The sequence below is a fragment of the Aedes aegypti genome, chromosome 3 (assembly GCF_002204515.2).
Source record: "Aedes aegypti strain LVP_AGWG chromosome 3, AaegL5.0 Primary Assembly, whole genome shotgun sequence".
NCBI lineage: Eukaryota > Metazoa > Arthropoda > Insecta > Diptera > Culicidae > Aedes > Aedes aegypti.
In genome coordinates, this window is record NC_035109.1 from 198,051,501 (window position 1) to 198,071,026 (window position 19,526).

The following is a 19,526-nucleotide window of genomic DNA, read 5'->3' on the forward strand; positions in this document are numbered from 1 at the left end:
TACGAATGCGAAAACTGGCAACTTCAGCAAGGAAAGATCTCAGTTAACCCTTTGTCTGTATTTGGGGTCAATAAGGACTGTCCATTTTATAAAGTAGACAATTTGTTTATGCTATATCTTTTTTATTTATTGATAAAATCGTAATCGGTTTTCTGTGTATCGTTCAACTATATTATTCTACAATGCTATGAATATATAAGATCTTACAAAATGCTTTTGTTTGAAGAGCTAAATAGTTTTCCAAAAACTCCTAAGAAAAGCTGTTCGTCAAAGTTTAACATTATTTTTCGCAAAACAAAAATCCTAATTTTTATGAACAAATTGTATGTTTGTATCCTTTACTATTCTACTAAAGGTATAGCTTTAAAAAAATCAATTATATTCCACCATTCTCTGACATTAGGTAACTTTAGTGATTTACCCATTTATGGCCAAGTTTGCTGATACACAATCCTTTCACTACCAACTTGAGCTTGAGCTTGAGCTTGAGCTTGATTGGCCGCCCGTGGATGCACTCCAGTATCGCCAGATCAGCTGCACTTACACAAGGAACCAACCGAATGACTGCTTGGGACTAACAGGCATCCTCAGTGTATAAGTGCTGGTGATCTTCTATTTTTAAGCAACAATGGCACCTGCCACGTCAGAATGCAGACCAATGAGGGGAAGGGGGAGGAATTGATGATGCATTGAACTGACTCCCACGTAGACCGTATATTCCACTGCATCCACGTCAGTTCATGCGGGAGTGTATGGATTGGGGGAAAGGCATGGCAGAGAGGTTTGCTTTTGTGGTTAGCAGACTGCCTATGTATCAGGCGTAAGAAAGGCGTGCGCGTGGAAGTAGGAGGCGTTAGGGAAACGGTTTCTTGTCCGTCTCTGGTTCTAGCGTTTGCTATGAACGAATAGTTTGAGTGTGATATATTTAGAATGGAAGATAGAAGCAAGTGAGAGATATACAACTACAAAGTACGAGGAAAGGGACGGGCCTGGGATTGAACCCATGACCTTCTGAATATGAAGCAGAAGCGGTAGCCATCAGACCACCAACCCCGTCCACAATCCTTTCACTACCAACAAAAGAAAAAAGTAAAAAGCGTGTTCAAAACTAGGGAGTCGATGCCGGTTATGGACCCTTTGCGTATTATGGACCCCCTACATAAAAACATAAAAATAACACTAAAAGCAACCTTTTTCCTATGAAAATCCCCCGGGGGAACATCGCTTGCATTGTTAATCAACAGTTTCAGGCAAAATATTTGATTCGAGACGCATAGATACAGACATTGGAACAATTTTGTAAATGAAACCACACAAGGGGGTCCATAATACGCATTTCCAGGTGGGTCCATAATAGGCACGTCGGCAGCCAGCCAGATTACATGGGAATCAAATCATAGGCGTACTATGAAGTAAAAACATTGAACTTGTTGTTGGACTTCAAAACACGTATATCCGTCTGAGATATCATTGCAGAAAAGCGGCGAGATTGAATTTCAGCTCAGGTCCATTACTAGCATTGAAACCCTAGTTTGGATTACTAATGAAACTATATTTGTATAAACGAGAGCTAAATCGTGAGTTTAAACCACAGTCTTAAGTATAAATTTTACAGTCTTAAGTATAATTTTACTAAATTCCCTGTTTCTGATTGTCAATGTACTTTCATAGGTCTTCTAAGAATAAAGCAATTGTGTTTCTATTGTGCTTTAAATGTGACGTGGGGACTTAATAAGTAACTCTATGAAAGCGTAAGTTATTTTTCATATAAATACTATATTAGCACTTCCGTCAGGACGTACTTTTAACCAAAAAATTCTACTCATATCAATTCCCTTCAAATTTAAAATATTTTTCTTTAAAAACATACGGGAAAAACGATTTTATTATATCTGTAAAATTATTGCTCCATAAATAACATGATTTGTTCCATCAGGCTTGATTGATGATGCTTTCGAAGAACAAGCCTTTTTTGAAAATAAAAAATATAAATTATCGAATTTTCCAGCCAATTTTCAACAACCATTGATTTTGATAACCTCCAAAAATCGACCGTTCTAATCGTTGTTCCATATTCGTGTGAAATATCATTATTTTGGAGAATTTTTATTATCACAACATTGTACAATACTAGTCGAACGATGTGCAAAAAACCGATTGAAATTTCATTGATAAATAAAAAGATACAGCATGCACAAAGTGTCCACTTTATAAAATGAACAGTCCTTATGACCCCAGAGCACTGTGCTAGAGCGTGTGCTAGAATAAGGGCGTAAGTCGCATGATCGATTTCTCTTCATCGATCCTCTCTTCTGTGAATAAAGGTGACAAGATGCAAGTTGGTTAGAATTGTTTCACCTTAGGACGCGAGATTGCATCGCTGCCAAGCGGTCTGAGGTGAAAGAAATCTATCCAACTTGCATCTTGTTTTCACACATTCACAGAAGATGAAGAGAAATCGATCATGCGACTTACGCCCTTATTCTACCATACGCTTGAAATGTCTAGTTTCAGAAACCCTCCGGATTTGATCATTGTGGCCAACAAGCTACATCTCAAAAAAATCCCTTTACAGGCCCTTACTTTGACAACCTGTAGTTTCGTAACTAAACAAGAAATCTGAACCGTCCTCATATTGTTGAATAGGTAGGGGTAGTCGGGGCGGTTTGGCCAATGGGGTGAAATGAGCACCCCTTGAAAACTGCATAAATTCTTGAAATTTCATCTGAAATAACATGCAACCCCAAAGCTGATGAGGAAATGAAGCAGTAGCCATATTATAAGTCAGTGTTAAAAACTCAAAGAAAATTAAATAAATGATGTTCGAAAAAACTGCCCATATTGCCCCGAATGGCTCTTTTAAATTTCATCATTTCAGAATGATGATGTTTGACTATTAAAATGTTCTTAAAAAAGTATATCTTCTTGCACGGAGTATTTATAAATAGTAATAATTTTCAAGTGTAGTAACAACATAATTGAATTTTTAGATTATATGAGATTATTTTGCAATCAAAAATGGGGTGCTCATATCACCCCATCAGTAAAAAATCGACTCGAAAAATGACAAAATTTGAAAAATCAATCATTCATCCGTGAACTTTATAAGACAAAGGAAATCATGCGGATCTAGTGTATTCATCTAAAAATTGTTGGAAATCATGCAAACATTTGAAAAATTCATAATATTTTGCAGGCATCACTGGGTATATGCAGTAAAACATAGTAGCCATGATTTGTGCGTGCTATCTTTCGCGCCAGGTGCAGCAATGCTGCCTGTTCAGTAGTTAAATGAGCACTGCTGAAGAATTTGTGACTGGATATAAATCAATAACTAATTACTGAGGCGTCCGATTTGAAAACCGTCTTCGGCAAAGTTGTAGCGGATAAATGTATCTCACAGTATCAACGTAGCTCTAATCCCCAAGAGCACATGGGCAAACAATATGACCGATTGAACGAATTGGTTGCTTTTCTCATGGTAATTCCCACATAAACTTCAAAGGGGTTGTGCAGTCTCAGTTTCCATTCAAATGAGCTCAAACTTTGGGAGGACACTCAGAATCTGATCTAGAATCGAATGAGCGGTGTGGAGCAAAAACGATTTTTTGAACCACTCTAATACCCAGTTTATGATTATGAATAGCAATTTGTCCTGACGTCCAATCAAAATGTGGTGTTTAGCAAAGTTGTAGCTGAAAGGATTTGACATGAGAAGATTGTCTTCACTTTTCCATAAAACATTATGACGAAGAGATAGAGGCTGAACACAAAAGGATGGCGTATTCCATAGTAATCTCCATATAAACTTGAAATGGCCTGTGCACAGTCAAATTTCTTTCGATTCATTTCAAACTTTGGGAGGGTGCTATTTACCATAATATAAGTCGTTTAAGCATAGGGGAGCCAAATTTTAAAAATTTGCATCACTCTATTGTTTAAACCATTGTTACAAAAGAGGTATTCCTTGTTATGGTAATGTAAAAACCATATTAAAATAAGATTGTCACCACTTATTTCTACTCACTGAATCTACTAGTCAACACCGCTAGCGCATGACGGCTCACCATAGTAGCATGTCCGAAAGCCTCTTGCCCAGCACTTCTATCCCTACCTCCTCGCGGTACTGGCCGGGGTACGAGTAACCTTAGGGAAGATCGGGTAACCAACCCCCGGTGGGAACTTTGGTCATATGCTGACAAAGAAGGGGGAGTTTACTTTTGATTTTGCTTCTGCAATCCTTGAGCGTCTGTACTCCATGTTAGGAGCGGCTCACAACAGCGTCTGTTCCCCATGTCAGGGGCGGCTGATCATCGTCCCGAATGCCAGAGAAGGACTCTAAGCTAAACTGTGCACTATGGTCCTCCGAACATTTAGGGGGAATGGTCCTCCGGAAATCTAGGGGGTTGGTGTCAGGCCCTGCAAGCCAGCCGTAAAAAAATCAAGCAACGGAATAATCAACGAGAGAATACGAACCGGGACAATCGGCGAAGACCACAGCGACGTACAGGGACTAGCGATTGGAAGCTCGGTACGTGGAACTGTAAATCTCTCAACTTCATCGGGAGCACAAGCATACTCGCCGACGTGCTGAAGGATCGCGGATTCGGCATCGTAGCGTTGCAGGAAGTGTGTTGGAAGGGATCAATGGTGCGAACGTTTAGAGGTAATCATACCATCTACCAGAGCTGCGGCAATACACATGAGCTGGGAACAGCTTTTATAGTGATGGGTGATATGCAGAGGCGCGTGGTCGGGTGGTGGTCGATCAATGAGAGAATGTGCAAGTTAAGGATCAAAGGCCGGTTCTTCAACTTCAGCATAATAAACGTGCACAGCCCTCACTCCGGAAGCACTGATGATGATAAAGACGCTTTTTACGCGCAGCTCGAACGCGAGTACGACAGCTGCCCAAGCCACGACGTCAAGTTCATCATAGGAGATCTAAACGCTCAGGTTGGCTAGGAGGAGGAATTCAGACCGACGATTGGAAAGTTCAGCGCCCACCGGCTGACGAACGAAAACGGCCTACGACAAATTGATTTTGTCGCCTCCAAGAATATGGCCATTCGTAGCACCTACTTCCAGCACAGCCTTCCATACCGATACACCTGGAGATCACCACAGCAGACAGAATCGCAAATCGACCACGTTCTGATTGATGGTCGGCTCTTCTCCGACATTATCGACGTCAGGACCTATCGTGGCGCTAACATCGACTCCGACCACTATCTGGTGATGGTCAAACTGCGCCCGAAACTCTCCGTCGTTAACAACGTACAGTACCGACGGCCGTCCCGGTATGACCTAGAGCGGCTCAAGCAACCGGATGTCACAGCGGCATACGCGCAGCACCTCGAGGCTGCATTACCGGAAGAGGGTGAGCTGGACGAAGCCCCTCTTGAGGACTGCTGAAGAACAGTAAAAGCAGCCATCAACGATGCAGCTGAGAGCAACGTCGGTTACGTGGGACGGAGTCGACGGAACGATTGGTTCGACGAGGAGTGCCAGGAGGTTTTGGAGGAGAAGAATGCAGCGCGGGCGGTCATGCTGCAGCAAGGGACCATGCTGAACTTGGAACGCTATAAACGGAAACGGCAACTGCAGACCCGCCTCTTTCGGGAGAAAAAACGCCGCCTGGAGGAGACGGAGTGCGAGGATATGGAACAGCTATGCCGGTCTCAAGAAACGCATAAGTTCTATCAGAAGCTCAACGCATCCCGCAACGGCTTCGTGCCGCGAGCTGAGATGTGCAGGGATGAGGATGGGAGCATTCTGACGGACGAGCGTGAGGTGATCGAAAGGTGGAGGCAGCACTTCGACGAGCACCTGAATGGCGCTGAGAGCACAGGCAATGAAGGACGGGACAACGGAGGAAATGCCTTCGTCAGTACTACGGAAGATGGAAACCAACCAGCCCCCAGGTGAAAAATTAATTCTACTACTTAAAATCAAGATGGCGTCAAAATCCAAGATGGCCGCTAGATTTTATCACTCAAAATAATACTCTTATTATTCACTCGACTCGAATATAACACAAAGGATTGAAAACTTGTTTCTTTGTTGTACAAAAAATGATGTTTGCATTGATTGCACTCGCCATATACGTCAAAATCGTAGAACATGATTTAGAAAATCGTTCATTTCATAGGGTAAATACCATTGCTCACCTAGTTTCTGTAGCCTATCTTACGCAATTTTTCCTCAGCTTTTTGATGGTGATCTCAGAATTCAAAACGAGCGGTGCGCCAATGGTGAAAAATCGATTTTTCTAACAAAATTCAAGATGGCGGCCAAATTCAAAATGGCTGCCAAAATTTTTTTGACCTTAAATGAAAGCTATATCCTTTCTCTATACGATGCCACTAAGTTTGCTATGTGTTCCAAGCGAAATATGAGACATATCATGTCAAGAAATAGCCAAGATTTATCAAAAAATGGGCTTTTTCGCAAACTGTTTAGCTAGCTGGCGTACGAGGGGTCCACCAATTTGAGAAAACAAAAAGGACTACCCTTAAGTTTTATCGAAAACTAGCGATCAGTGACATAAAATTGGAATTCTAACGATGGGTGCCGATGGCGGACTGGTTTCAGCGAGAATTGCTCATTGCGCTAGAAGGTGTTATGCGGAGAGCCGGGCTTAACAGCCGGGGTACGATTTTTACGAGATCCAGTCAATTTGTTTGCTTCGCGGATGATATGGACATCGTCGGCCGAACATTTGAAAAGGTGGCAGACCTGTACACCCGCCTGAAACGCGAGGCAGCAAAAGTTGGACTGGTGGTGAATGCGGCCAAGACAAAGTACATGCTAGCTGGTGGGGCCGAGCGCGACAGGGCTCGCCTAGGTAACAGTGTTACGATACACGGGGATACTTTCGAGGTGGTCGACGAGTTCGTCTACCTTGGATCCTTGCTGACGGCTGACAATAACGTTAGCCGTGAAATACGGAGGCGCATCATCAGTGGAAGTCGGGCCTACTATGGCCTCCAGAAGAAGCTGCGGTCAAAAAAGATTCACGCTTGCACCAAATGCACCATGTACAAAACGCTCATAAGGCCGGTAGTCCTCTACGGGCATGAAACGTGGACGATGCTCGAGGAGGACCTGCAAGCACTTGGAGTCTTCGAACGTCGGGTGCTTAGGACGATCTTCGGCGGTGTGCAGGAGAACGGTGTGTGGCGGCGAAGGATGAACCACGAGCTCGCCCAACACTACGGCGAACCCAGTATTCAGAAGGTGGCCAAATCTGGAAGGATACGATGGGCAGGGCATGTTGCAAGAATGCCGGACAGCAACCCTGCAAAGATGGTGTTCGCTTCGGATCCGGTTAGTACAAGAAGGCGTGGAGCGCAGCGAGCTAGGTGGGCGGATCAAGTGCGTATCGATTTGGCGAGCGTGGGGCAAAACCGAGGATGGAGAGATGCGGCCACGAACCGAGTATTGTGGCGTGAATTGTTGATTCAGTGTTATCTGTGTAGATGTTAACTAAATAAATAAAATAAATAATGTCCAAAAGAACTAGAAACTATTGAGAACCAGAGCTACAGGTCCAAAGCCCTGATAAAGGTGGATGGTTGTGATTGCTATGACCGTGGTCATCATGTAAAGAACAAGCGGACGATGCTGTATCGTGTCAGCACCGAGGAGGCAGCCCCTCTAGCACGATGTAGGTAGCGCAACCCTGGTTAGGTGGCCTATCGAAGACTCTTCACCAACCAAGAAAGGCAAAAGTAGAGCAAACGGATTGATTTTACGGCAACAGACCCGGCAACGAATAAAGGACAACGATTGAAAGGTGGATCTTGGAACGTGAGAACTTTGAATGAACCCGCGCGTGTTGGGCTCCTGGCTCGTGAACTGCGGAATGTCGGCGTGAACGTGGCAGCTATCCAGGAAATACGCTGGCCGAGAACCGAAGAACGCGAATTCCGAGCGGTGGACCCCATCGCCAACACTTCATTCAAATACCACATCTACTACAGCGGTGGTGACAGAGCAGAACGTGGAGTTGGCTTCATAGTGATTGGGAAGCAGATGAAGCGAATTATTCGGTGGAAACCGGTAAGCGACCGAATCTGTGTGTTGAGAATGAAGGGCAAGTTCTTCAACTATAGCCTGATCAGCATATATGCGCCAACGAACGATAAGCCCGATGACATGAAGGATGAGTTCTATGAGAGCCTGGATAAGGCCTACGGAGAGTGCCCAAAACAAGACGTCAAGATAGTCATCGGCGACGCAAATGCGCAGATCGGGAAAGAAGATTTCTTCCGACCCGTCATTGGAACGGAAGCCTTCATTCCGTTACCAATGATAATGGCCTGCGGCTAGTAACCTTCGCTGCTGCTAGAGGGATGGCAATCAGCAGTACATACTTCGCACGAAAGAATATCCGCAAACACACCTGGCGACACCCGAGTGGCGATGCCTGCTCCCAAATAGACCACGTGCTGGTTGATGGGCGACATTTCTCAGATGTCATTGATGTCAGGACCTTCCGAGGCCCTAAAATCGACTCGGATCATTATCTCGTTGTAGCTAAAATTCGGGCGCGGTTATCCAGCGTCACGAGTTCCGCAACACACAGAATGCTGCGCTTCAATATACAACGCTTGTCGACTGATGGGGTAGCTGCGCAGTACCGTCAGCAACTAGACGAGCAGTTGGGAAGAATCAACGTTGCTGGAGACGTCGACAGCCAGTGGGACCCTATCCACGAAGCTGTGACAACAACGGCGCGGGAAGTGATCGGCACTAGTCAACGACGAAGACGAAACGACTGGTTCGATGAAGAGTGCCAGAGGGTGACAGACATGAAGAATGTCGCCAGAAGCCGTATGCTTGTGGCGGTACCCGACAGAACAGAGAGCGGGGTACAGGGCAGCGAGAGCCGAAGAAAAGCGAATCCACCGCAGAAAGAAAAGACAGTACGAAGAAAGTGTGGTAGCTGACGCTCAAGGAAGCATGAACCGGAATGATATGCGGAGATTTTATGCAACGGTCAATGGTGCGCGGCACAATACCGTACCAGTGCCCGGCATGTGCAATGACCGAGAAGGGAATTTGCTGACCGATAAAACGGCGGTGGCTGCCAGGTGGAAGGAGCACTTTCAGCAATTGTTGAACGGTGAGAATGGAAATGTAGCGAGGAACAGAATGAACATAGATGATGACGATCAAGCTGTGGACCCACCGACCATAGGAGAGGTTAAAAAGGCTATCAGCGAGCTGAAGAACTGTAAGGCTGCTGGGAAGGACGAGATCCCGATCGAGCTTCTCAAACACGGAAGCGAGCAGCTGTACCAGTCGATCCACCGAGTACTTCTGAAGGTATGGAAGGACGATGGCCTCATCCGCCCTATCTACAAGAAAGGGCACAGACTGGAGTGTGCCAATTACAGAGGAATTACCCTGCTGAATTCGGCGTACAAAATTCTGTCGCGCATCCTGTTTAACAGACTGAGACCGCTCGAGGAGTCCTTCGTCGGCGGATACCAAGCTGGTTTTCGACAACGGACCAGATGTTTAGCTTGCGAATGATCCTAGACAAATCCCGGGAGTATAACTTGCAGACTCACCATCTGTTTATTGATTTCAAGGCGGCGTACGACTCAGTGAAAAGAAATGAGCTTTGGCAGATAATGTCTGAAAATGGTTTTCCGGCGTAACTAATTAGGCTGATACGTGCTACGCTGGATGGTTCGAAATTAAGTGTTCGGATCGCAGACGAGGTGTCAACCTCGTTCGTGACGTTAGACGGATTGAAGCAGGGAGACGCACTTTCGAATTTACTGTTCAACATTGCACTCAAGGGTGCTATTAGGAGATCTGGCGTGCAGAGAAATGGCACTATTATCACAAGGTCGCACATGCTCCTAGGCTTTGCGGACGATATAGACCTAATTGGAATCGATCGCAGGTCAGTGGAAGAGGCCTTCGTGCCTCTGAAGAGGGAGACAGCGAGGATAGGCCTGACCATTAATTCTACCAAAACGAAGTACATGGTTGCAGGTAGATATAGAGTCAGGCAAGGTGGTGTAGGTGCTGAGGTAGTGTTTGATGGGGATGTGTTTGAACTTGTTGAAGAATTTGTTTACCTTGGAACACTTGTGACATGTGACAACGACGTTTCCCGCGAAGTGAAAAGACGTGTTGCGGCTGCGAATAGGGCCTTTTACGGACTACGTAACCAGCTTAGGTCCCGCAGCTTGCAAACGGAAACAAAATTCGCCCTGTATAAAACATTGATTCTTCCGGTGGCTCTCTACGGGCACGAAGCGTGGACGTTGAAAGAGTCAGACCGGAAAGCTCTCGGTGTTTTCGAGCGCAAAGTGCTGCGGACAATACTCGGTGGGAAACTCGAAAATGGTGTGTGGCGCAGACGCATGAATCACGAGTTATATCATGTGTACAAAGATGCGAATATTATCAAGCGTGTAAAATACGGCAGACTTCAGTGGGCTGGTCACTTAGTGCGAATGTCGGAAAAAAGAATTGCGAAAATAATATTCAGCAGGGAACCAGGTAGAGGTCGGCGGCTTCGGGGAATACCACGAATACCCACGAATACGCAGTGGAAGAGGACCTGGCGACCCTAAACGTTCGGGGCAACTGGAGAAGTTTCGCCCAAGACCGACGAAGATGGAGCTCTACAATACGCCCGGCAATGGAGTGTTGCTACGCTGTAGCCATCAAGGTATCAAGGTAGGAATCTACTAGTCATTTTCCTCATAGTTATATTCCTTACGTCGTATATGAAAACGATGTATCTAGCTAGCTAATAGTAAGAGTGGCTACGGATCATTCTGGTTAGCAAAAGGCAAACTGATCGTCACGAAAAGTATTAATGTCCACTTCGAATAGATTAATTATTTGAAATGAGCATCAATGCTATCAACGACGCAGAATGTCCGTTGGATCACATCCGAGATATTAGTGCGTCTATGCCATATAAATTATGACGCGGCTTTAAGCAAAAATGCCAAAATGTGATACCACCACTACAGGTTACGCCTTTGGTGTCCATCTAATGGGCTAAAGGATTGTGCCCTCCCATCGCGGCAAGGTCGCATAACCAAGGGGAGGGCTCAAACCAGATAAGGGTTTGAACACACGCTCTATCGTTATCAAAAGAAAACATAGTATTTGCAATATATACGCAAATCGGAGAAAAAAAAATATGGCTGATTTTTTCACTCAGAACCATTCATCGCATAAAGAATGATTAAGTGCATATTTCGGTTATTTGACAGTCTTCATTTCAGTAAATGAACATGTAACGGCTTATTTATGATAATAATTTTGTTAGGGAAGTCAAAATTAATAAAAGCGAAAATATTATTTAGGACTGCAAATCTAATATAGACAACCTCCTTCACTGCCCGTAAATGCATACCAGTCCCACTCACTAGCACAACAGCGCTCCTAAGAAAACGCGATAGAAGTCGCGTCACTTTTATGCTGTTTTTATTCTAATTAAATTGAAAATACGCACTCAAATTTACACACACATGGTGCAATGAACTATTGATTACAGTACTGAATACATTTTGTTTATTAATTTTCTCAAATATTTAGTTAATATACGGGAAAATGGACGCGTGATTGATATGTTTATTTGCTCTTGAATGTATGTATAAGAATAAACGCATAACAGTATCAGTTATACGGCCGTTGAGGAATTCGCCAAAAAATGCAAGAGAACAAAAACATAATTAAATGCGAGATACAACGCCAAGAAGCACCGTTTATCGCACTAAGTGAAGCTTGTCGATTTTAAGTGTATCTCGCAGAAAGACCATATTCATCTTAACACGGTGCTCTGGGCATTAGATTCAAGAGAGCAAACCAGCTGTATTCACCGGAGCGTGGAAAAAGTGGATGTTCAAAGATTGGCGTCGCTATAAGTACGAAGAAGACGATCCAAGGAAATCCAATAGCTTTGTATTGCATCTGGTTTACGGCAAAATTTGTGGATAAGTATATTTCGCTTACTTGACTTCCTTATCAACACAATTTGTCGCACAAGTCGCGAGACTGACATGCGTTGACGTGGGACAGAACAACATCGATGTTGTTTTTAACATTTCTAGAACAAACGTATTATTTTCTTATAATACCATAAAAGTGCGTGTAATTTAATGACGTTTCCCGTAATTAACTAAAAATTGACGAAAACTCACGTGGGACTGTTATGCATTTATGGGCAGTTCATGTCATACATAGTTTTACGCGTACCAACTCCTCAAAACACACTTACCAAATGCTAAGGCTTTTCTGTCCAATGTTATAAGCACAGAGTGTGCCGAACTGCATCCACTTACTGCTGAACGATACTGAAATCATTGTTTGAGAGAAAGACAATACAATGGAAATTCAAATTTGGTTAACTATGTTGAGCTGAGTTTACTTACCGTTTCGGAAGTAAACCGATGGAATGAATTGAGCGCTGGTCGTATTTTCGTCGTCCCCTTAGATGGCGCTTTTCGACCTGTCATGTCCCAAGTAACCATTCCAGCCATCAGTAACTTTCCTGGTTCTTTGTCATAAGTTTTCAACAAATCCTCGGGTAACTTTTCTTGATTGATAGAATCATCGGATGGGATAATAACTTCAGAAACGGGTAGATCCTCTCCTTTATAGTCGTCGCTTAAATCCGAATCAAAGTCATCATCGACTTTTTTCTTATTTCGTTTTGGGAGCGTTTTAACAGGTTCTGATTTACGCTTCGAGGACATTTCTACACCTGTGAAAGAAAACCATTGGAATCAATTTCTCTTAAATTATACAACATTCAATATAATACTGGAAAAAGTATATTTTAATGTTTTCAACTGTCTACATGTTGATCAATTTCTCAGCTGTTTTCAAACCCATTTAAGCTCTTTCTTCTTCGAATGAATGCTTTGAAATCCATTCACAACCATTGTAAACGTACTATATTTGACGCGATTAAACATATTCTGGATTCGAACACCAGTTAAAAAAAACTAAAACCTCAGCGATTTTGCCCAAAATTTAAGCACAGATAGCTAAAACGTTAAGTAATTGCCCATTGCACGGTGGCGTCATCAGAAAATCGCTCTCTTTCCCTCCTTCGGGAAATCTGAAAACAACGGTGCCAGTACCTGTCAACTTTGACAGGTCAACAAACAACAACGGCAACAATTATACGGAAATGGGAATTTCTTCCAAAATTATGAACTCAATCCGACACGTAGAGTCTGTGGGATACTGAGAGTTGACAGGTACTGGCACCATTGTTTTCAACTTTTATTGAAGAGCGAAAGAGAGAGAATTTCGCCGTGAAATGCCTAATTCGAGAAAAATCAGTACAAATATGTTACACGTTTATTTCTTCATGTTTTAGGTACAAAGATATTAATTGTTTTTTAAACCTTTTTTCTTACCCTTCGTAAGATCATAATCATAAGAAGGGTATAAAGATCCCTTGAAAATCTGACTTGATTCGAGGCCCGGATGGTGTCAGTTTATTTACCCACTTTTTGCGTTCACAGAAAACTTCAACATTGCCTTTAGAATGCTATTGAACTTCATTGCGATCGTAATTTTCGTTACAGAGCTACACACTCAAACAGACTGTGAGTGCTCGGTAAATAAAATTGCCATACTCAATCAGTAATTAACAGCATTAGGGTAAGTGTTCCCTTAGTTGTGGGTATTCATATAGTTCCTATAGTTGTTTTTTTATTGTGACGTGGTAGTTTTCAAAAAATACCCATATTACCTTGCTTCTAGGAAAAGGAAGCATTGTGAAAATCAGCAGCTCCATCAGAATTTGTTTGAAATAGTAGTGTCATTTCTAATACTGTCTAGTCGAAATGGTTTTTAATAATTTGTCATTTAAGTGCTATTCTGATTTATCCTGTGTTTTACGTAAGATTAGAGTCTTAAATGGCAATTGTCGTCAATCCTTAACAAAATTAGGCTGTTTAGTAGTAGTTCTAGTTAATTTCATTGTTTTGTTGTTAAAAGTATTTATTGACCATTACGTTCATATATCATTAAAGAAAAAGGTCACTTTCCTTGTCTATTCAACAATTTATCGAAACTAGCATGTGTTCCCTAATGATCGATCTCAGCGTCTTACTTTTCATAGTCATTTTTATAGTGAATATTTAAGGACATATCCCCATGAGTACCAAAATGGCCTCTAATATGGCACCTTACTTCCCCCTTCACTTCCCGCTCCCTCCTCCCACGCTTCTCACAGTGTTTTGGAGAGCGATCACAAAAAAAATGATTATTTGAAGGTACTAACCTTATTGTAGAGGGGTGGTTTCTTAACTGAAGGCATTCCATAATGTGTTTTTCTCAAATTACCACTTTTTGAATGCAAACACGTAGTTATTGCTGTGATTTGTGTTGTAAAATACCACGCACTACCGAATCACTTCTTCTTCACGCACCGAGATATTGTTTGCTGGCTTTTCGGTGCCCGTTCTTAAACTCACTTTAAATGGTATTTCTACTCACCGTAGCCATTCAAAAATTTGATGCGATACTTGAAACACTTTAACTTTTCACGCAACGTACTCCTGGGAGCAATCAAACACTTTTTTTTTTTTTTTTTTTTTTTATGTTTTTTTTTTTTTTTATTAAGGCACTCCGTGCTCGTGGCCACTACTGTGCCGGAATCAGTTTTATCTGTATCTTCCTTACCGATACAGTTCTATTTTTAACTAATCTATATTTACATTTGCTTTCACTCTCTTCTGCTCTTTTGCTCTCACACCGAGCAGGTAGGAGAGTGCTCTGCTGTTGGTCCAATCGATTTCCATAAGCCATAGTCCGTTGCTCTTTTGCGGTGGTTCGTTTTGCCGTTTTTCCTGAGTCGTTTGAGGCAGCTGCCTGCGAAGTGGGTCAATTTGTCTCAGTCACCATCTGATACTGACGGAGGATGGATGTGCTCCCCTATGCACGGTCCCCCGTGCGGCGTCTTCTGGTGACTGGACGGTTTTATTTTTTGGAGGGGCTGGGAATTGAATCCATGACCTTCCGCTTATGAAGCGACAGCGTAACCTCAAGGCTACGGACCCCCCTAAATCAAACACTTAAATTTATCAATTTGTGCTCGAAAAGCAGCACCGGAACGCAAATTCACTGAGCCAACATTGTTTATGAAACGAGAGCGCAATTCTAACTGATTGGAAGTGATGTCAGTTTTTATGTTTGGAATTGAAATTTTTTGGATATTCATACACTTGCTACAACTACGTATTTTACAATTTCATAACACTCAAAAGGTGTACAATGTCACAAGTGTTGCAAAACATTTTTATGCGTGAGAAAAAACAATGTACGACGCAATTTAGCAGCAAAAATGAATATTAGATATAATACAGTACAATTGACTGTAGAATGGGCTTCGTGGCCTTGCGGTTAGCGGCGTCAGTGGTCTAGGCGTAGTGTGCCACGAAGTGTGGGTTCGATTCCCGCTCCAGTCGGTGGAAACTTTTCGTCAAACGAAAAATTCATCGCCTTTTCACGACTCGACTCTTTCGTGACTACGTGTAGTAAATTGAACAGTTTCATAACATTTATATTTGATGTGTTGAATTTTATAGAAATACCCAAAAAGTTAGTAAAAAAGAAGTTTCCGGAATTCTAACCGGAAGTGTTCGGAGTTCGAAGCAAGATACTTTTCTTATTTTTTCCATATTTAGCGGTTTTTTGCATGTATGCAAATGTAAAAAAATAAACATTTAACTTCATAATAAATCACAGTGCTTTATGAAAACAGATATCATCAATTATAAAAATGATGTTTAACCTTCCTAAGGCGTTTAAAAAAAGTTACGTTTAAGATGTTCGGGTCATATTGACCCGGATGGGACAGATTGTACCCCGTTTGGCATAAAGTCGTTTGGCATAAGTTCGTTTGGCATAAAGCCGAATGGCATAAAGTCATTTGGCATAATGGTTGTTTGGCATAATGGCCATTTGGCATGATGGTCGTTTGGCATAGTGATTGACTAAGAATGAATATTGGCATTTTTTAAGCTTTAACCGAGATCAACACTACCGAGCTAACAGCAAAAAAATTTGATAGGTTTGCAATAAGCGTGGTGTTTGTTCAGAGATTTTCCAAGCTATGAATGTCAAAAATTGTTGTGACATTAGAGAACATTACTAAGCAAAACTCGTAACGGGTTTGGTGGAAGATCTTTTCGGAATAATATTTTTTTTCTACATCTCAGAACATAGAATATCTTTGAGCTTGTTGCGATCTACACGGCTAAAAAAAATGTTGTAAATTTAAGTTTATTTTCATGCACATATTTGGAACATCAAAATAAACCTAAGCCACCAAATCCATTATGTTTCAATCGAAATCACTTTAAATTTACACGGTCATGTAATATTCAACCATTTTTAGTTGAAAATTAAATGTACATTCATTTAAGTTTACATGATGCTGTAACAACACACGAATTTGATTTATTTTTACAGTAGACATCAGTTTTCATTTCATTGAAAATTAAATATTTTTTTCTGTGTACATATTTGAAAATATTAAATTGGCAAAGGAAGTTCGCAGTAGAATATTTCGCTCATATAATATTTCGCTGCAAATCAAGCTTTGTCCAAGTTTGGATGTGAACACTTGATAAAAGAAGGGAAAATTTATTTGCAAAATATTTAATGCTCTAATCCAAAGACCTATTATTACAGGATAATGCAAAAATGGCCTATATACGAGAGCAGATAATTTTTCGTTTAAAATGTTTGAGGCACTAACGCAAAAAAAGTTTTTCCACAGCATAACTCAAATGAACAACACATTTAAAAAATATGTGTGGCAAAACTTTTAAACGATTCAACATTAATTTTAATTTTAGAAGTGTACGTCAAAAACACCGTCTATCATCGAAAGAAGGGAAAAGAGATCAATAAAAAAATATGTTGAAAAAATACACCGTCTATCATCGAAAGAAGGGAAAAGAGATCAATAATAAAAATATGTTGATTATTGGCAGGTTCTAAAGTAATTATCGTTCTTACAGCACGTCTTGCAAGAATTGATAATACAGCAAAATATAAAAAAGGTTACCTTTTAGCTTTACCAAAAAATAAAAATTTTAAACAGTATAAATATAAAGAACAGCCTATTTTTCAGAGAAGGCAACATTTATGATTAAATATAGAAGAAGACGCCAAAAATAATCGCGGAATAATACAACGAAAAGACATAAAAAATTGCGTTCAGAATCATAGGTTCTCCGACTGCCAGTTCCCCGAATGACCGGTTTCCCCGAAAAGTGGTACAATTTGAATATAAGCTATAATAGTCTTCAGTGGCTGGATAGTGAACGAAAAAGAACGATAAGCAATCAATCGCTGACCGATATACGAGAATTCTACCTTTCTATAAGAAAACATTGATTATTATGTATAGTTTAGTAGAAAAATCGGATTCCACTAACAGATTTTCCTGGCTTTCAGTTTCGAAAAAAAATGGAATATGCTTATCCCTGGCTTCCCAAATTATGGATTTGTGGCGCCCCGCTTGTTGCTGGCTCACGGGTTTGAAAAAAAAATCAAGAGAGCTTGCGACAAGCAGAGGAGCCTCGGATCCATATTTTGGGGAGCAAAAGTTTTTCTACCAAATTTCTTCTTTCAGTCCCATGACATTTATGTTCTATCACACATGACTATCTAAAGCTACTACATTTCGAATTCAATAAGCAAATCAGTTGGTTTTCATGATTTAATATTTGGAAATTCATGTTTGTTTCACATGACAACCTAATGTTGATACACATGTTATTATACCGTGAAATCAATGATGAAATCCATATGGCTACCACACTCAAATCATGTGGTTTTCCTCATTGCGCAAATCTATAAGTAAAACACACGACCTTGACGTGTAGATTTTTCTCAGTGTGCCAAAAAAAGTAAACAACACACGCATGGTGTGAAAAATGCTTATAATTTTGGTCAAAAAACATGTTTCCACTACCAAATGAAATAAATTGTAATTTTGAGCTTTAAGGAAGTGGTTGAAGAATTCATATCGACAATAATACATTTGTATGAAACGTAAGCAAGTAATTATTACTATTATTATTATTATTATTATTATTATACTGCCTACATAATTCTGTAGGTGGAGGTGTACATGGAACATGATGATTTATTTTTGGCCGACGCACATAACATTGTGCTCCGCCGTGTTGGGTGGCTCGAGAGGGTGGTTCAGCGGGTGGTTCGAGTGGGTGGCAACATTATGTTTACGTGCTCAATGGACCTTCACCTTAAGAGTAAAGTTATCTAGGCTTCTATTACAGTCTCCTACAAGATTCACTTTTCGGTGGTAAATGCAATGCTTCACAACGCCTACTTGTGAAGTATGTAAATTTTGCGAAAATGAAGCTTGAATTAGATCGTTGGGAGCAGTTAGTTTCGGGTCTTCTTCCAGTACTGGAGATTGAAGTCAACGATTCAGAATGGAAGGCGCTCATCAATCAGCTGAAAACTCCAGAAACGACTAGTGGTATCCCAACAAACATTTTAGTGGGATAAGAGTTGAACAAACCACTCTAAAGATTATTTCAGCTGAATAAACTGTTGTTCAGCTGCTAATGTTACTTGGGATATTTTATAAACCACGATTTACTACATTAAGAAGGTGATATAATCCGAAAACTAAGGGGCGGTCCATTAATTACGTAAGACAATTTTCGGGGTTTTTCAACCCCACCCCCCTCCCCTCATGGGAAGATTTTTTGCATGAAAATTAAACATAAATTTTATGGCGCGTAAGAAATCTCATTTCTGTAATCTCTGATTACCGAACAATCTGCTGTTGAGATTTCGGCAAACCAATGACCAAATTCGGTGATTTGTTCTAAGTATGTATATGATTCAAACAGTATCGTGAAGTAGGGGGACACGGGGCAGTATGGACACCCCAAGGAATTTGCTTATTTTGACTGTAAAGACATGAATATTATACTATTTTTTATGTGCAGTATGCTTTTTAGAGTTCTTAAGCATTTGTTAAACATGGTTACATAATCAGTAAAAAAATATTTTGTTTTCAAAAAAAGGTTTAAAAAAAGCTTATATTTGGTAGTCGCCATCAAGCTAGCGGGGCAAAATGGACACCCCCATGGGGCAGTATGGACACCTTAATGTTTATAGGAAAATTGTCCCGCGATCGTTCCCAAAACCTCGAAAAATGAAGTACATATTCAGGAAACCATAGTGACAGGTCACTGTGCCACTGAAAACATGATTAAAACCAATTTTCGACATTTTTCGTAGAGATGCTTTTAATATTGCCTCCAGGTTAGTTTTAATCAAGAATTGACGATTTTCAACGGATTTGTGGTTCCTCTTCATTGCATTAAATACTAAATATTTTTTGGATAATTATGTGTTTGAAGTTATATTTCTTCCTCTTTGAAGTGTCAGCTCTACTTTGTCACTCGGTGTCCATATTGCCCCAACAGTATGAGAAATTTTCATATAAGTTTTTCAATGTCTTAAAGTAC

The 19,526-nt window shown here is 41.1% G+C and overlaps 1 protein-coding gene across 2 annotated transcripts in view; it reads right to left on the minus strand.

Moving 5' to 3' along the window:
- Positions 1 to 19,526, minus strand: part of LOC5570801 (protein RCC2 homolog) — a 61,707-nt gene that overhangs the window by 23,483 nt on the left and 18,698 nt on the right. Inside the window, exons 1-3 of one of the 2 annotated variants that reach the window (XM_021849823.1) lie at positions 14,500 to 14,579; positions 12,417 to 12,748; positions 12,263 to 12,338 (exon numbers count right to left, since the gene is read on the minus strand). In XM_021849823.1, coding sequence (XP_021705515.1) covers positions 12,263 to 12,338; positions 12,417 to 12,740 — 400 coding nt within the window. In that variant the 5' untranslated portion in view covers positions 12,741 to 12,748; positions 14,500 to 14,579. Of the gene's footprint in view, positions 1 to 12,262; positions 12,339 to 12,416; positions 12,749 to 14,499; positions 14,580 to 19,526 lie in introns of those variants that run through there. The other variant, XM_001653256.2, reaches the window with a different exon arrangement.